The 16,671-nt window shown below is 36.6% G+C and overlaps 1 protein-coding gene across 2 annotated transcripts in view; it reads left to right on the top strand.

Moving 5' to 3' along the window:
- The window catches only part of ABCA12 (ATP binding cassette subfamily A member 12), a 191,964-nt gene that overhangs the window by 7,366 nt on the left and 167,927 nt on the right, over positions 1-16,671 (top strand). For both annotated transcript variants that reach the window (XM_024124681.3, XM_024124680.3), the window contains exon 2: positions 11,868-11,961. In XM_024124681.3, coding sequence (XP_023980449.1) covers positions 11,868-11,961 — 94 coding nt within the window. The remainder of the gene's footprint in view (positions 1-11,867; positions 11,962-16,671) is intronic.

The raw sequence follows: 16,671 nt of genomic DNA, 5'->3' as shown, positions 1-16,671 counted from the left end.
GAGGGAAGAGATACGGGAATATATGTATATGTATAACTGATTCACTTTGTTGTAAAGCAGAAACTAACACACCATTGTAAAACAGTTATACTCCAATAAAGATGTTTAAAAAAAAAAAAAGAAAATGGTGATGCCAAAAGGAGAAGGAAAGACAATTTTAAGTGGAGAGGTAGAGGGCACAGAAAGGTGTATTTCCTCATAGTTTTGCCTAGAGCCAATCCTATGTCTTGGTACTGGAAGAGAGGACTTACGGACACAGGTGGAAGGGATATATGTGTGCCAGTGTTACTTAAGAGGGAAGAATGAGAAAATCAAGAGGTTGGAAAGTTAGGATTAAAAAAATCTAAAAGGAGATAAATGTTTTTAAATTGTGAAAAAAAAATATAGACAAATTAGAAGACAGAACATGAAAAGAAGGGGTATATAAATTGGAGGAGAGGACAAAGTCTTTGTATAGGAACTGGACTTTGTCATCCATCAAGCAGTTATTTAAAATGCAAGTATTTTTATCTCTATCTTTGTAATTGTTATGAATATGGCACTTAAAAAATATACTTTTATACCCAGGAAAATAGAAATTAAGTTGTGTGACACTGGAAATGTATAGTCATTAGTCAATGTTAAAGAAAAATGCTAGTATCACCTCCATGCCATCCTCTTCCATTTTGTTTTCAAGGGAGTCAGTCACAGAGCAAGGCAGTAGGAAGGACAGTGTATAGAGGAAGAAGTTAGGAGTCTATAAATGGGGACGCAAAACAAGAAAAAAAAATATAGTAAAATTATTAAAGTTGAGTGGGGATTACTGAGGAATTTTATTATAAAAGTATATACTAGACTAGAAAGTGAAAAAACAATTTTAAACAACTAGGCAGTCTATGAAGTAAAATAACAATGGAATAAGCTACATGTTGACCTGGCTGCAAAAAAGGGAAGGCAGGATTTTTAATTTTTGAGGTGACTTTCCTCAAAATTGTTCTTAGAGTTAATGTTTCTCTCTTTTGTGTAAAATCAAATGTCAGAATTCTGAACTCTTTGAGATTATCTAACTGCCTTGATTTTACAGGGCCTCTGAGAGCTCAAGGTACTTGTCCAGAGTCCCGTAGTGAGTTTAAAAACACAAAGTTATATTTTACCAAAAATGGATCTCTTCTTTCCATTACCTCCTGCTGCTTCTCTATTGCTCCTAAGTTGACTTTCCTTTCCCAGTATTCTCTAATCCCTGCTCAGAGTTCAGCCCATCAACAAAGAGATAATATTCGCTAAGGAGGCCTTAGATATTGCTGTTTTTCAATATTAGTGGTAATACCAATTCTCAATTATATTGCAAAAAATGAATACTAGAGGAGTGTGAAAAAATACATTAGGCGCCAACAGAAATGTTAGGCAATAGAGAAAATCAATTAGATGCAGTTGCTACCCTGCTGGGCTTGTAATTTAACTCTAAAAAATAATGGAAAAATGAGCATACGTTCCACCTGAGATGGTTAGCAACAGGGAGGCTCACCTAATGAGATGCTAGTTAATGACAGGAAACAGAGTCCTGGGACAGCAAAGGCACTGAAGGCTTAAAGATTAGATACTGCAAGATAAGAATTTATCTTTCATTAAGAAGGTGGGCTTCTCTGGTGGCACAGTGGTTAGGAATCCGCCTGCCAGTGCAGGGGACACGGGTTCGTGCCCCAGTCCGGGAAGACCCCACATGCCGCGGAGTGGCTAGACCCGTGAGCCACAACTACTGAGCCTGCGCGTCTGGAGCCTGTGCTCCGCAACGGGAGAGGCCGCGACAGTGAGAGGCCCGCACACTGCGATGAAGAGTGGCCCCCGCTCACCGCAACTGGAGAAAGCCCTCGCACAGAAACAAAGACCCAACACAGCCAAAAATAAATATAAAATAAATAAATAAATTAAAAAAAAAAAGAAGATGGATTCTAAATAGGCATATCGAGAAGTGACTATAAGTCTCTATAGAAGTGGAATCTAATTCCAGACTTATGACCTAAAGAAGGAAAATTAACTTCAACTATTTATTTTCTATTGTAACTATTTAGCTGGTGGATCACACTTTAGCTCAGTTGATGATAGACCTAGTTTTTCTATCATAGATATTCCTACAACTTGATAAACTTCTAAAACTGGATCAAATTTGACACTTCCTCCCCAATCCTCACCTTGCTCATTTAATTTTCCCTCACAATGGCTAAAGAAAAAGGAAGACTTAACTTGAAAATTTTGGAACAGGTTGGTCCATGCATCAAAATAATTTTTTGATTAAAACAATTTAGAATTAAACTCGAATTTCAAATTTAATTCTAAATCAGATTAAAATGAATTCATTCTTGCACAAGTCACTCAACTACACCGTCAAATGTTCCAGGCCCTTTTACCTCTTCTGGATCTGTACCATTTACTCCCTTAAGCCCTTTTAATTGTTCAAAAAATTTGTATCTACTTGTTCATTACGGTGCCTGGCTCATAGCAGACATGCACATTTTATTAGTTTAGTCAAGCAAAAGGTAAATGAGATAAAGATGTTTTAGAAGTGGAAGCAATAGAGAAATAAATTAGCGTAAAGCCCAATAAAAATGTGTTATTTTCATAAACATCATAGAAGGTTTACCAGTCTTCAAATTGTATTATAATCTACAAATATGGATTTCAGAACATTGTCTTGATCCCAGTTTTTAGATGGGTTATTTATGTAGATGATAGTGTTCACTAGCAGAAAGCCCAATTAGCAGAACTTTTGTACCACTTTTGTTTCCTTGTTTTGGGGGTGAAACTAAGGTTTATTTCACATCGAAAGTATCACACTCTTACTTCTGAATATGAACCTTGGAATCCCCTTGTTAACACCAAGTAACAGTCACCTTTGACTTAATAGACAATATGCAATAAGGAAGGAATAGAAGAGGAAGAAAAAGACTGTATACTTTATATAGGAAAGTTTGGGCGATTTTTATTTTCAGGTTTGTAATAAAAATTTATGATTCTAGGTTACAGCTTGACCTTTAAATGACTTTCAGTGCTGTCATAGGCTGAACTAATAAAAGTGTGGTATTGCAATCAAAGGGAGCTATTAATCTATTCTGTAGTGGTTTGGCTATAAAACTTAGTGGTTAACTGTGCAGGTGCTGAAGTCAGGCTCCCTGGGTCCAAATATCAGCTTTAGCATTTAGTGGCTTATGGAATGAAGGCTTATTTAGTCTCTTTAAGATTCTAATTTCCCATCTGTAAGAGGAAATGAGGTGACTATATTAAATGAGATTGTGCATGTTAAGTGTTGAACGTAGCACCTTGCACATTCTCAGCAGTCAAATATTAGCTATTATCATTTGGAGTACTTTATTGAATTTTGATATTAATTTTAAGAAAACCACTTGACAACAAGAATTCACCCTGGGGAAGATATTTTGAAATCATATTTAACAGGGAATTGCTGAAGGAACTTGCATTGGTACCCAAGAGGAGAGAGGACTTTGTCTCTATTCAAATACTTGTAGAATTCTCCTGCCGGAGGGGAAGCCAAAGTAAGACAAATAAGTGTTAGTCATGGGAAGGAAGATATCACCTTGATATGAGCAAAAAAATCGGACAGTGTGAGTTGTCCAATAATGAAGAAGTCTTGTGAAATATTGAACTTCTAGTCACCAGAAACATTCAAGTACAGGCTGCATAACCATATTGCAGAGATGTTTTCCCTGACTTTTCATGTACCAGTCATTCTGGACTTATTTCTTTTCCTGGAATATTCCACCCTCTTTCCCATTTGTGGGTCTTCACCCATATGTTTCCCCTGCTTGAAAGACTCGCACTTCTTTCTCATATTCTATCCAACACACATATCCTTTCTTCTGCCTGACCGTTTTTCATCTTTTACCTTTAGATTCAGCTCCCCTTGCTGTATCTTCCTTTCACACTCTTGACTTCCTATATCTTAGCATTATCTATTACATTTGGTGATAATTTTTTTTTCATGTTTCCCTTCTTCAAAAGACTGAAAATTTTAATTGTTCTATCCTCAGTGCCTGGTACACAGTAGGTGCTCAATAATTTTTTATTGTGTTAATGAATGTATAAGCCTTCTATGAATGATTACTATAGTGTATGTTAAACTGTAAGTTTCCGTAAGACTCTCCAAGACTGTGGTTTCATGGAGGGAAATGGAGAATCTTCATCCTAAACATTTTACTTTTATTTATTTTCAGAGTTAAGGAGAAGAATCCCCATTGAAATCTGGAAATTGTACTGATATTCAGTATTATTCATTTCAGACATAACTAACTTCAAACCACTCTAGTGCAAGGGATACAAACTCAAATATCTGTAAGGGCAAGACAGGTAATGTAACTGTGTGAAGTGGGACAAGCATAGACAGTAGGAAATGAGGACATTTATGATTAAGACTAGAGAGTGAATATCCTACTTACAGGCATTCAAATAGTAGTAGTTTCTCAAATTTTTAAATGTATAGTAATACATTGATTTCAAGTTCACCTGTATCTTATTTTCTTATTTACTTTCAATGAAAATAAGAACATAATAAAAACGATGGCCACAAATGGAATCAGGTGTACTAACAATAATTAGAATAAAGGGTTCTAACAAAGTAATGAAGTGTGAATGACTTAATGTTGAAATTATGTGCTCTGCCAAGATTTTTCAGAAAATTAGATTTGAAAGGTTTTCAGAGATTTGAAACCATAGTTCTCAGCAAATGCAGAGGCAAATGTTACTAGGTAATTCAATTGAGTTAAAAAGTACTACAGATCTTGTAGTGAATGGAAAGGGAAGGAAGATATCACCTTGATATGAGCAAAAAAATCGGACAGTGTGAGTTGTCCAATAATGAAGAAGTCTCGTGAAATATTGAACTTCTAGTCACCAGAAACATTCAAGTACAGGCTGCATAACCATATTGCAGAGATGTTTTCCCTGACTTTTCATGTACCAGTCATTCTGGACTTATTTCTTTTCCTGGAATATTCCACCCTCTTTCCCATTTGTGGGTCTTCACCCATATGTTTCCCCTGCTTGAAAGACTCGCACTTCTTTCTCATATTCTATCCAACACACATATCCTTTCTTCTGCCTGACCGTTTTTCATCTTTTACCTTTAGATTCAGCTCCCCTTGCTGTATCTTCCTTTCACACTCTTGACTTCCTATATCTTAGCATTATCTATTACATTTGGTGATAATTTTTTTTTCATGTTTCCCTTCTTCAAAAGACTGAAAATTTTAATTGTTCTATCCTCAGTGCCTGGTACACAGTAGGTGCTCAATAATTTTTTATTGTGTTAATGAATGTATAAGCCTTCTATGAATGATTACTATAGTGTATGTTAAACTGTAAGTTTCCGTAAGACTCTCCAAGACTGTGGTTTCATGGAGGGAAATGGAGAATCTTCATCCTAAACATTTTACTTTTATTTATTTTCAGAGTTAAGGAGAAGAATCCCCATTGAAATCTGGAAATTGTACTGATATTCAGTATTATTCATTTCAGACATAACTAACTTCAAACCACTCTAGTGCAAGGGATACAAACTCAAATATCTGTAAGGGCAAGACAGGTAATGTAACTGTGTGAAGTGGGACAAGCATAGACAGTAGGAAATGAGGACATTTATGATTAAGACTAGAGAGTGAATATCCTACTTACAGGCATTCAAATAGTAGTAGTTTCTCAAATTTTTAAATGTATAGTAATACATTGATTTCAAGTTCACCTGTATCTTATTTTCTTATTTACTTTCAATGAAAATAAGAACATAATAAAAACGATGGCCACAAATGGAATCAGGTGTACTAACAATAATTAGAATAAAGGGTTCTAACAAAGTAATGAAGTGTGAATGACTTAATGTTGAAATTATGTGCTCTGCCAAGATTTTTCAGAAAATTAGATTTGAAAGGTTTTCAGAGATTTGAAACCATAGTTCTCAGCAAATGCAGAGGCAAATGTTACTAGGTAATTCAATTGAGTTAAAAAGTACTACAGATCTTGTAGTGAATGGAAATTTTGGAGTGAATTTACATTTGGTTCATTCAAGGAATTTCTTAAGAATTAAACCTAGAATTTTGAGTGGATGACCTCACTGACTTCAAGGCCACTGAAGTGTGTCCTGTCATCATCATTAATTCTCCAAAACTTATCACCTGCATTGTGCAACAGGATAGAGTTCCTAGATAGAAAACATGTTTCTTTTTCTTTAAATCTCTTTTCTTGGTCCTCTTCTCTTTTGCTGTCTTTTATTTATTTTTAAAATTTTTAATAGATTTAGTTAATTAATTAGTTATTTTTTGGCTGAGTTGGGTCTTCGTTGATGTGCACTGGCTTTCTCTAGTTGCGGTGAACAGGAGCTACTCTTCGTTGTGGTGCGCGGGCTTCTCATTGTTGTGGCTTCTCTTGTTGCGGGGCACGGGCGTCTTCGTTGATGTGCACTGGCTTTCTCTAGTTGCGGTGAACAGGAGCTACTCTTCGTTGTGGTGCGCGGGCTTCTCATTGTTGTGGCTTCTCTTGTTGCGGAGCACGGGCTCTAGGCATGCAGGCTTCAGTAGTTGTGGCATGTGGGCTCGGAAGTTGTGGCTTGTGGGCTCTAGAGCTCAGGCTCAGTAGTTGTGGCGCACAGGCTTAGTTTCTCCGTGGCATGTGGGATCTTCCCGGACCAGGGCTCGAACCTGTGTCCCCTGCATTGGCAGGTGGATTCTTAACCACTGCGCCACCAGGGAAGCCCCTCTTTTTCTGCCTTTTAAAAATTGGTTCTGGATTTTCAAAAAGAATTACTTTTAAAATAATTTAAAATTTTTTAATTTTAAAATAGTTTCAAATTTAAGGAAAAGTTGCACGAACAGTACAAATATATTTTTTTCTAGAGCTAGTTGAGATTGGTGCCCCATTACCTCAGATACTTTAGTGTGCATATTTCACAAACAAGGAAATCCTCCAATATAACCCAATACCACCATCAAATCCTTAGATCCAATTCAAGATTCACCAATTCTCCCAATCATGTCCTTATAGAAAAATAGTCCAGTCATGTTCTGTGTCTAGTTTTCATGTCCTTAGTTTCCTTCAGTCTGTAACAGTTTGGTAGTCTTTCCTTGACTTTAATGACCCTGACACATTTTGAACATTCAAGACCAGTTGTTTTGTAGGGTATCTGTTGTTTTGTAATGTATTCATTTAGTAGACACTCAGGTTATTTACCTCTGGAAGGAATACCACAGAAGTGATTCTCTGTTCTTCATATTGCATCACATCAGGTGGTGCATGATGTCAATTTGTCTCATTTTATGGGGAAATACTTTGAGACCAACTACATATTGCATTCCTCATTAAACTTTCAATTTATCTGTTTCCTTATACATTTGTTTATATTTACATAGACTCATGGATTCCTAATTTATTCAGTTAGATATACTCTTTTATTAACATAATGTCTTTAATGTTTAATTTTGGCCAGTGGGTCAAATTTGATGCTCAGTTATGGTCATTTGCAGGTATCTGTGTTTTATTAATGTGTCCCCATCATTCTCTGAGATTCTCTGAGCAGTATATCTAGTGTTCTTCTGTCTATTGGTCTACCTACCTACCTATTTCTTTCTATGTATGTATGTATGTATGTATGTATGTATGTATCCAAGTATCTCTGTGTCTGCATACATTCTACGTATATTCTGTAGCTCTGTTCAAGCTTGGAAATGGCAATACCCTAATAGCAACAAGCACACTTAGCTCTCATCCACTGAAAGAAGCTAGTGTTTCTTGAAAAAAATGGGTAGTTTCAGGGCTGGGACAGAGAAAGTACACAATGAGGCAGAAACAACTTGTGGGACTGGAAAGAAAGAAAGAAGTTATACACACACATTTATCGCTATATTTCATGAACCAGCAGTTCATAGCCATATCTTTAATTGTAACCCAACACTACCGGGTTCATTCTAGTTTCGCCCTTTATCATGTTTATAATTTCTCTGATGGATAGTGAAAAGCCCGGCTCCTCTAACGTGGGATATATTTACTTTTAATCAACCTTCCTATATGAAACCAATCACCTGCTCCTTGCCCTGCACAGACAGCCTCCTTACCCGATTTGGGTCCTGTCGCCCCATGTCTGGCTGCTGCACTGTGGATATCCTCTCCACCTTGCTAAGGACCCACCTCCCTCACTGTGTCATTGTGGTGCCCCGAGTCCTAATGTGAACTTACCTTGCTGCCCCACCTAAGGGATTTTGGGCACTGAATTTTTCAGAAAGGGGAAAGTGAAGAGAAAGCGAACAGAAGGGGACATCTCAATAGCAAATAAACTCTGGAGAAATAAAAAGAGACAAATGCCATGGCCCACTAAGGAACTGTAAATTACTCAGTGTGCTTATGCCCTTAGATGTCAAGAATGCAGGGAGTATGGAATGCAAGTGAAGTATAGAGACACGTGTGAGATAATTAAAATATTAGCAAAAATATGAAACTCTTAAAAACTATTTTTCCCAAAATTTTCAAGTAGCCCCAATGTCTGTATATGTAAAATCAATATTTTAGCCTTTTCTCCAAACAAACAAAAAAAGTCATGGGTCATCGGTTTAATATTTGGATCCTTGACATTGCATTTGCTTCTAGGTTGTTTCTGATAATATTTAGAATGGTGTTGAGAGCAATCCTGCTGCTGTGAAAATTTAAATTTTATTTCTTGCTTTTGTGATTAACTTGTCAACCTTAAGGTTCCTGAGATCACAGTGTGGAGGGCTTTGGATTTATTATCCTTCTAAAGTGCTGTATGCAGAAATGTTCTCCAAACCTCTCTGACCTAAAATCCTGGGGGAAATCTTGTGATAATAGATTGTTTATGGGCTTGCGGTGGATTTTACCTAAAACAGGGTGCCTTAAACTACTCTGATACTCCATTTTTATTTGGATCTAAATCATGTCTAAAATTAATTTCAACGTTACCAAAACATCCGCATGAAACCATAAAATTATATCAACCAAAAGATAACTTAAAGCTCTCCCATGACATATGTTCTTTATTTGAATGCAAATGTACATTTGTGTTGGTGTAACTGATCTCAGTTGCTCACTGAATTCTCATGAGGTTGCTATGAAAAATGAATAGATGTTCCTAGAAGTAGCTATGGGGCCCTGAACCTACTCAGATGAATACATTTTTAAAAGGATAACTATGGCTTCAAATATAAAACCAATAAATCCACAAACATTAAATATTTTTAACCTTAATTCCTTATAGTCTACATTTCAAATGAGTCACATAGAATAAAAATTGTACCTTGTATATAGGATCTTTGAAGAACAGACTCTAATTTTCAAATATCTCAGAGATTAGGCTAGAATAATAACACATCTTATATTTTCATAACACGCATGTTTTTCCAATACACTTTCTGTAGTACTTTCGTATTTTGTATTCCTCGGAGCAGCATGATTTTTTTTTTAATGCTGTCTTAAGTATCTTGGTGTTCACATCCTTGTCCCCTGCTCTGCTTTCCAACTGGGTATGTAACTTTGGATAAGTTATGCTAACCCTCTGCAACCCAGAGAATAAAAAAGGGAGTTGGATCAGATCAAGGCTTCTTAGCCTCTTCTGTGCTATGGATGTCTTTGACAGCCTGGTGAAGCCTATGGCCCTTCTAAGAATAATGTTCTTAAATCAGTGAAATAAATACAATTACAAATAAAACCAATTATATTGAAATTTAGTTATTAAGGTATCGAAAAGCAAGTTTATGATGTGGTAATGCATGTTTATTCTGTCATTAAATAAATAAATAAAGGTGAATCCATGGCTACTATAATTTTAATGCTGTGATGAGTATAAACAGCACTTTAAGGTATCTGCAACAACACTAATATGATTTGAAAATATCTGTGGTTTCTATTAGTGACAAAGCCACAGGTACTTTTTTTTTTTTTTAACATCTTTATTGGAGTATAATTGCTTTACAATAGTGTGTTAGTTTCTGCTTTACAACAAAGTGAATCAGTTATACATATACATATGTTCCCATATCTCTTCCCTCTTGCGTCTCCCTCCCTCCCACCCTCCCTATCCCACCCCTCTAGGTGGTCACAAACCACCTAGCTCATCTCCCTGTGCTATGCGGCTGCTTCCCACTAGCTATCCACCCTACGTTTGGTAGTGTATATATGTCCATGCCACTCTCTCACTTCACAGGTACTTCTAATAACATTGTGGTTCCTAGCCTATATTCATCATTAACGGAAATACTAAAGAGTCATAAGCTGGAGGAAATAAAAATGTGATCTTTTTTTCCTGTCCAAGTTTAGAAATGCCCAGAATTCTGTGCATTAGAAGATCTCAAAGGAAATTTGCAACAAAAATATTCCAAGACTGTAAACAGTCCTGCTAGTTAGGTAGGGTGGTGTGCATTTAGAATTCCTCTCTTTTATGTGTGGACCATGGACAGAAGCATCAGCTTCACCTACCTGGAGCTTGTTAGAAAGAGATACAGTACCTCCGGCCAGCCACAGATCTACTGAATCTGAATCTATGTGTTTACAAGATCCTTAGGTGATTTCGTACACACATTAATGCTTGGGAAGTGCTTCTATAGATTAGACTGTTGAGCCTGTCTGGGAGCTTTTAAGCTGTGGTTAAACTGAGTACCTTAGGATTCCCCAGATTGACAGTCAACTTCCTCCATTTTCTAAAACTTGCCCTTGAACCTAAAGTCTAAGAATTTGGTGACAGATCTGCCAGCAAGGAGATCAGTGCTGATAGAGACACATGGAGATTTTCATGGAAAATTTAGGTTGGGAGTTACATAAGGATCAATAGTTGAATGGGTCTAGATTGTTTTGGAGCATTGAAGAGCCCCAGGCAGTAGTTTGAGATTTGGCAGAAGCAAATCGTCTCTGAAAAATGGGGGAAGAATGAGAACAAGTCTGACTGCATAATCAGATAGAAACATAGTTTAACTATAGGCACAGTTAATGTTCTTGTGAACACATGTTTTTCACTGCTATGGAACCAATTTTATAGGTATGTAAAATATGAAGCAGATAGTGTCTTATGAACTGCATCATGTTTACATGGGGAGGAAAGCCACTCCTGAAGTGTCTTTCAGTGAAATTCTCTAATAGAAATTTCAATGTAATATACATTTATTGAACCTCTGTTCTATACCAGTGGAAATTCAGGGATGAATTAGACACTGTTTTTGCCATAAAAGAATTACCAGTTTATTTCATGAGCCAAGCCAAAAAAAAGATATGTTGATAAAAAGAGTATAAGTTCTATAATAGAAGCAGACACAAGATACTATTTATAGTGGTTTGGAGGGGGTTGCATAGAACTTTAAGTTTCTGTTTACTCTTTTACTTGTTGACTCAACCATTCATTCATTCATTTGTTCAACAATGTTTATTGAGCCATTAGCCAATGTCACACGCTAATCTTTATGCCTGAGCATAGAATGCTAATATTGGAAGTGGTGAGATACATCTTGGTTGAAATTAGGTTGGGTTTTATATGCTCTGTTTAGCATGTTGAGCCTTATCCAGCAAACAACTGGGAAGCTCTAAAAGATTTTCAAGTTAGGAAGTTCCTGATCATACTTAAATTTGAAGAGCATCATTCTTGGGACAGTCATGAAAAGTGACTGGACAGGGGGCTTCAGAAGGTTATTTTAAGATTTTAAAGCTGGAAAAATCCTTCTTGTGTTTATTTCAGGGTTTCTTGCATTTTTAAAACTCTCTCATTCCTTTCTTATTAATAATATTTTCAGGCAAATATCTGGCTTGTGTTGGAATTTTATAGTATAATGTACTTCTTGTCAGGTGTTTTGGTTTAGCAATATAATTAACATTTTTTTTCTATCATTACTTTGCAGCTTTGGACACTTGTCTTGATTTTCTGGCCAGTTACTATTTTCATAATTTTGGCTGTTACCCGGACCAAATTTCCTCCAAGACCAAAGCCAACTTGTAAGTAAATGAGATTTATTTCCCTAACTTTTGGATTCTAGTTAAAATTTATTTTGCTACCACTTTAGTGTTTTATTGTAAAATTTATTTTTCTGAGTAGTGTTTCCACTTGGAAGTGTTTGTATAAATGCTTAGTATGTCTTTTCCCCAGTCTTTTGAATCAGTAAGAAGTTGAACCTGTAATATTTATCTAGAAAAATATAAAGTATGTAGGAGCAAGAATATATTTTAATCTTTAACTGTAAAATTTTAACTAATTTATTGTTCATCTCATAAATCTCACCATAGTGTGTACACCACAAATAAGCAGCCATCTCAGACTTTGATCATCCTTTTCTTTTGTATCATAGCAGAAGCCATAGACTGGAATTTGATCAACTGAACAAATGAAATCCAGAGTACTATAAAAATCTCATCTTTCTTCAGGGCTAATATTTGAATGGTGCAATGTATCAAAACATTTAGTTTAAAAGAAGATTATTTTCCAATTAGTGTTGTTTCAGTTACATTTAGTCATTACCAGGTTATAAAATGGGCACCATGCCCAACTCAGTTCATGATTTCTTTTGGATCCAGGATGGAAATGCAGAAGAGACTCAGAAAAGTCTTCAAAACTTAGCAGGATGAGCCTTTTTTTTTTGCGGTACACGGGCCTCTCACTGTTGTGGCCTCTCCCGTTGCGGAGCGCAGGCTCCGGACCCGCAGGCTCAGCGGCCATGGCTCACGGGCCCAGCCGCTCCGCGGCATGTGGGATCCTCCCGGACCGGGGCACGAACCCGTGTTCCCTGCATCAGCAGGCGGACTCTCAACCACCTCGCCACCAGGGAAGCCCAGGATGAGGCTTTTAACCCCAGTGATTTGACCAGTGTTGTTTTTGCTTTTGTTTTTAAACTTTGGAGTCAGTTTTCTTAGGAGAGGAGTAAAGTCAGGTCAGATGTTTCATGTTTCACAAAGCAGCCATCTCCTAAAAAGCTTTCTGTAAATCAGATTTCTGAAAAATCAAATTGTATTTCAGATAAATTATGGTAATCCACCAAATAAAAGAACACTATGCCGAATTATTTGTAAAGAGAATAATGAGCTAGTGACTTTTTAAAGTAAGCACAGTGCTTTTCAATCACCCAGTCCTAAGAAGTAAGATGAGAGCCATGGTGGAATCTACTTGAATTATACACAGTATGATAATTCAAAAGAAAGTATCAATTCAGTTAGTGTGAAGCATTTAAACTCTTAGTGCTAGAACAGAGAATTCCTTACACTTGAATTGCACCTTGTCATTTCTAAAGGACTTTTGCACAAGTGATTACGTAGAGTTATTGATGAGATTTTATTAGGTTGTTTATAAAAACAGCATAATTTTGTTCTCTTCATATTGTGTGTATATTAGTTCTTTATAACAGATTAATTCCATTGTATACTGTTGGAATTTATGTATTCTTGTATATCTTAAGTAACATGGACTTCAGAAATAATGCATTCAGCACGTAAGGACAAATACTCTTTGAACTACTCTAGTTAAAGATGCTAATTATCATTTTGCTAGCGATAGTAATAGGAGTGTGTTAGCTCCTTTCAACAACTTATTTTCACCAATTTCTTGTTCTTAAGGATTTTTCAGTTACATAAAGTTCCTTTTCTAAACCTTCTAAGAGAATAATATAAGGTGTGTGAGTGAGTAGTCTTAAACCAATTGATGTTACCTTATAGGATTTAGAGATTCATGGGGAAAATCATGGAGAGCTCTTATAATCCCACTAAATTATAAAGAAAAACTTGGAAAAGCCATGTGACAAGTGCTTCACAGACAAAATAAAAGGCTCTTCAAAACACACTATCCAAAAGGAAATGAATAACCATTTTTTACTGTGAACCTATTATCATACTCTAGTAATAATTAGCTTAGAAGCAATTATGTTTGTGGGTAGGAGGGAACAAAATTGTAGAAAAGTTCAAACATTAAAAGTATTTTTGCTAGTCTCTCAGACCATATAAGACTCAGTCTAGAAAATAGTTTATTGGTTTGTTATTAGAACTGAAAGGGACCCTCTCACTTTACAGATGAGAACACTGGGACCCAAGGAGATTTTAACTTGCCAAAATTCAATCATGTGGGATAAGAGGGAAAGGTATTGGAAACCACCTTTACTTATTCTTTGTCCATGAGATTTGTGTCTTATCTTACCCTCGTACACATAGAGCCAAATACAAAGTATGTCCAAGATTTTAACTCATCCTATAATCAGTAGAGTATAAAATGTAATTTTATAATTGGAGGTACTATCCTGTAGAATAATGTAGAGAATCTATACTAAAACTAGTATAGATGCAGTTACTTTTTTTTTCTTTCTTGTGGTAGAGAGAGAATAACTTCAAAATGATAGTTTGGATTTAGGTTTTTTAATTGTTTTTTTAGGTTGTTGTTTTTCTTTGTTTCTCACATCTGTTATGCCAGAAGATTAAAATGAGCTGATAATAATCATGATAAATATTTCTTGATCTCATACTATGTAATGGCTGTGTTCCTCATTTCACAGTCAAGAAAACCAAGGCACAGAGAGGTTAAGTAACTCATTCAGGATTGCACAGTTAATAAGTGGTGGTGTCAGTATTTGAACCCAGACAGTCTGGCTCCAGAATCTGGTTTTAAGCTTATAGGCTCACATTTCTTACATCCAGTAGTCAGTACTAATTTTTCATGTTTCATTATTTAGGTTTTGCAAAAGTAGACTAAAAATTAGAAATTAGGAATATAAAATCCTTCCCTGTCTCTATCATGAAATAAAAAAATATGGGGAAGAAGTGGATTCTGATGTGTGTATCAGACTTATCCTAAATATTAGTTTTTAATGTGGAATGCTGCCCCTGTTTAACAAATTCTATATGCATCATTGTAGTTCTAGTATCACAGAAATAAGATCCTGCTTAACAGAGTAAAAATCCTTTTTGGGCTTCAGTGACTTCTTCAGTACTAGTTGGGCAATAGAGAAATGAAGATGAAACTCCAGACTACACCCCAGCTGAAACTCAGCTATGGTGAGAATGGGAGTTGTCATCCCGTGGGCACATTCTGCTCCCAGATTAGCCAGGCAGGTATGTAGGACTGGTAAATCATTCAGAACAAGTGTAATCAGCAACTCAAAGGACTCCCTCTGTAGTCCTTCTGTTGGGCCCTGGAGAGGACGGGACTTTTGGTGAGTAAGGAAGCTGCTGCAGTCCCTGCCAGGGTGAGCACGAGTCTGAAGCAAAATGCTTACTTTTGGCATCATCTGCCTTCATTTACTCCCTTTTGTGTTGCCACCAACAGCTTAGGTTAACTTGCCTCCGCAAATAATAAGTCCCAGGTAAAGAAAGCTTTCCAAAGGCTGGCAGACAGGCCCAGATACTTCTTGTTCACACGGAGAAGAAATGGGCCTACACGCCAAGTCTGAAATAGTTCCAACCGCTTGTAATCTCTACAGGCAGTGGCTTGTCAAGAGGCAAGCTTTAAAAGCCAAAATATTATGCTTAGGAGCAAAAGCAAACAAAACCAAACCGAACTCCCAAATCACGTTGAGGATAAGCCAAGCTATAATGTGCAGTGAGTTGCTTCTGTCTCCTTTTAACACATACGTACCCATGAGAGTGCAGGCAAACAGTTCCTCAGTGATGATTACTTTACAAGACCCGCCCATAATGAAATAAGTGGACTCCCAAAAAGGTAGTATTGCCAACAAGAAGTCACATTTTTATGAAGTTAATGAAAAACAGTGTTTTTTAAGTGGTTGAAAAATCACTAAAAACAATGGAAATTATACTGTACATATATGATCATGTGCTGAATTAAACTCCAACTGTCTCGAGGCTGTCACTTTCTAATACCCCTGCCCCCTCAGAAAATAAGAAATTCAGCCAGTCCCACAGCTGAAAACAGGGACTGTTGCAAGGCAAGGGAAACTGCTAACTGAATGATACCCAAATTTGTGTTATCACAGGGTTAAACTGAATTCCACCCATCCACATGTGACTCAGCAGCTTTGGTAAATCCAAGGTCATCATTCCAAACACGTCTTTTGGCTTCCAGAGCATACATTTTGTCTTCGTGGATGCAATAATAATAATAATAATAGTAGTAAACATTTATTGACAACTTGACCATCGGCAGGCACTGTGCTGAGTACTTTGCATATATTTCCTGAGTTAAGACTTACATCATCTCTTTGAACTATGTAATATGATTATTCCTATTTTAAAGATAACAAAACTGAGGCATAGAAATGTTAAGTAATTTACTAATGTTCACATAGTTACTATGTCCCTGAGCCTGGATTTTAACCACAGTTCCCTCCCCTCCCCCAACCCATACAGTGAGTTTTTCCAGGTCACAAATGCCAACAATGGCAATCCTAACGCTCATTTGAGTTTACAGCCTCTCCATTTTCTTCCTCATACCACCTGTTAGGACTGTCAGAGATCGAAGATGGTTGTAAAAGTGAACTCATTTGGTTTTTCTATTTGTCAGCAGCTCTAGGAAAAAATGTGAGAAGGATTGAAATTTTGATTAATTGGTGGCTTGTGGGATCCATGGGCATTGTTATACCTACGGTATCTGAATTGTTAGTGGGAAAGAGCCTATGAGGCCTCTCACTGTTGAAGGCTTTGAAAGCCAGAGGAGGGAGGTTTTCTCTGGCCCTGCTCTTGCTCTTTTTTTTTTTTTTTTTTTTGCGGTACGCG

Source organism: Physeter macrocephalus, chromosome 2 (assembly GCF_002837175.3).
Source record: "Physeter macrocephalus isolate SW-GA chromosome 2, ASM283717v5, whole genome shotgun sequence".
NCBI classification, from domain to species: Eukaryota; Metazoa; Chordata; class Mammalia; order Artiodactyla; family Physeteridae; genus Physeter; species Physeter macrocephalus.
This window is presented reverse-complemented; position numbering and strand designations above follow the sequence as displayed.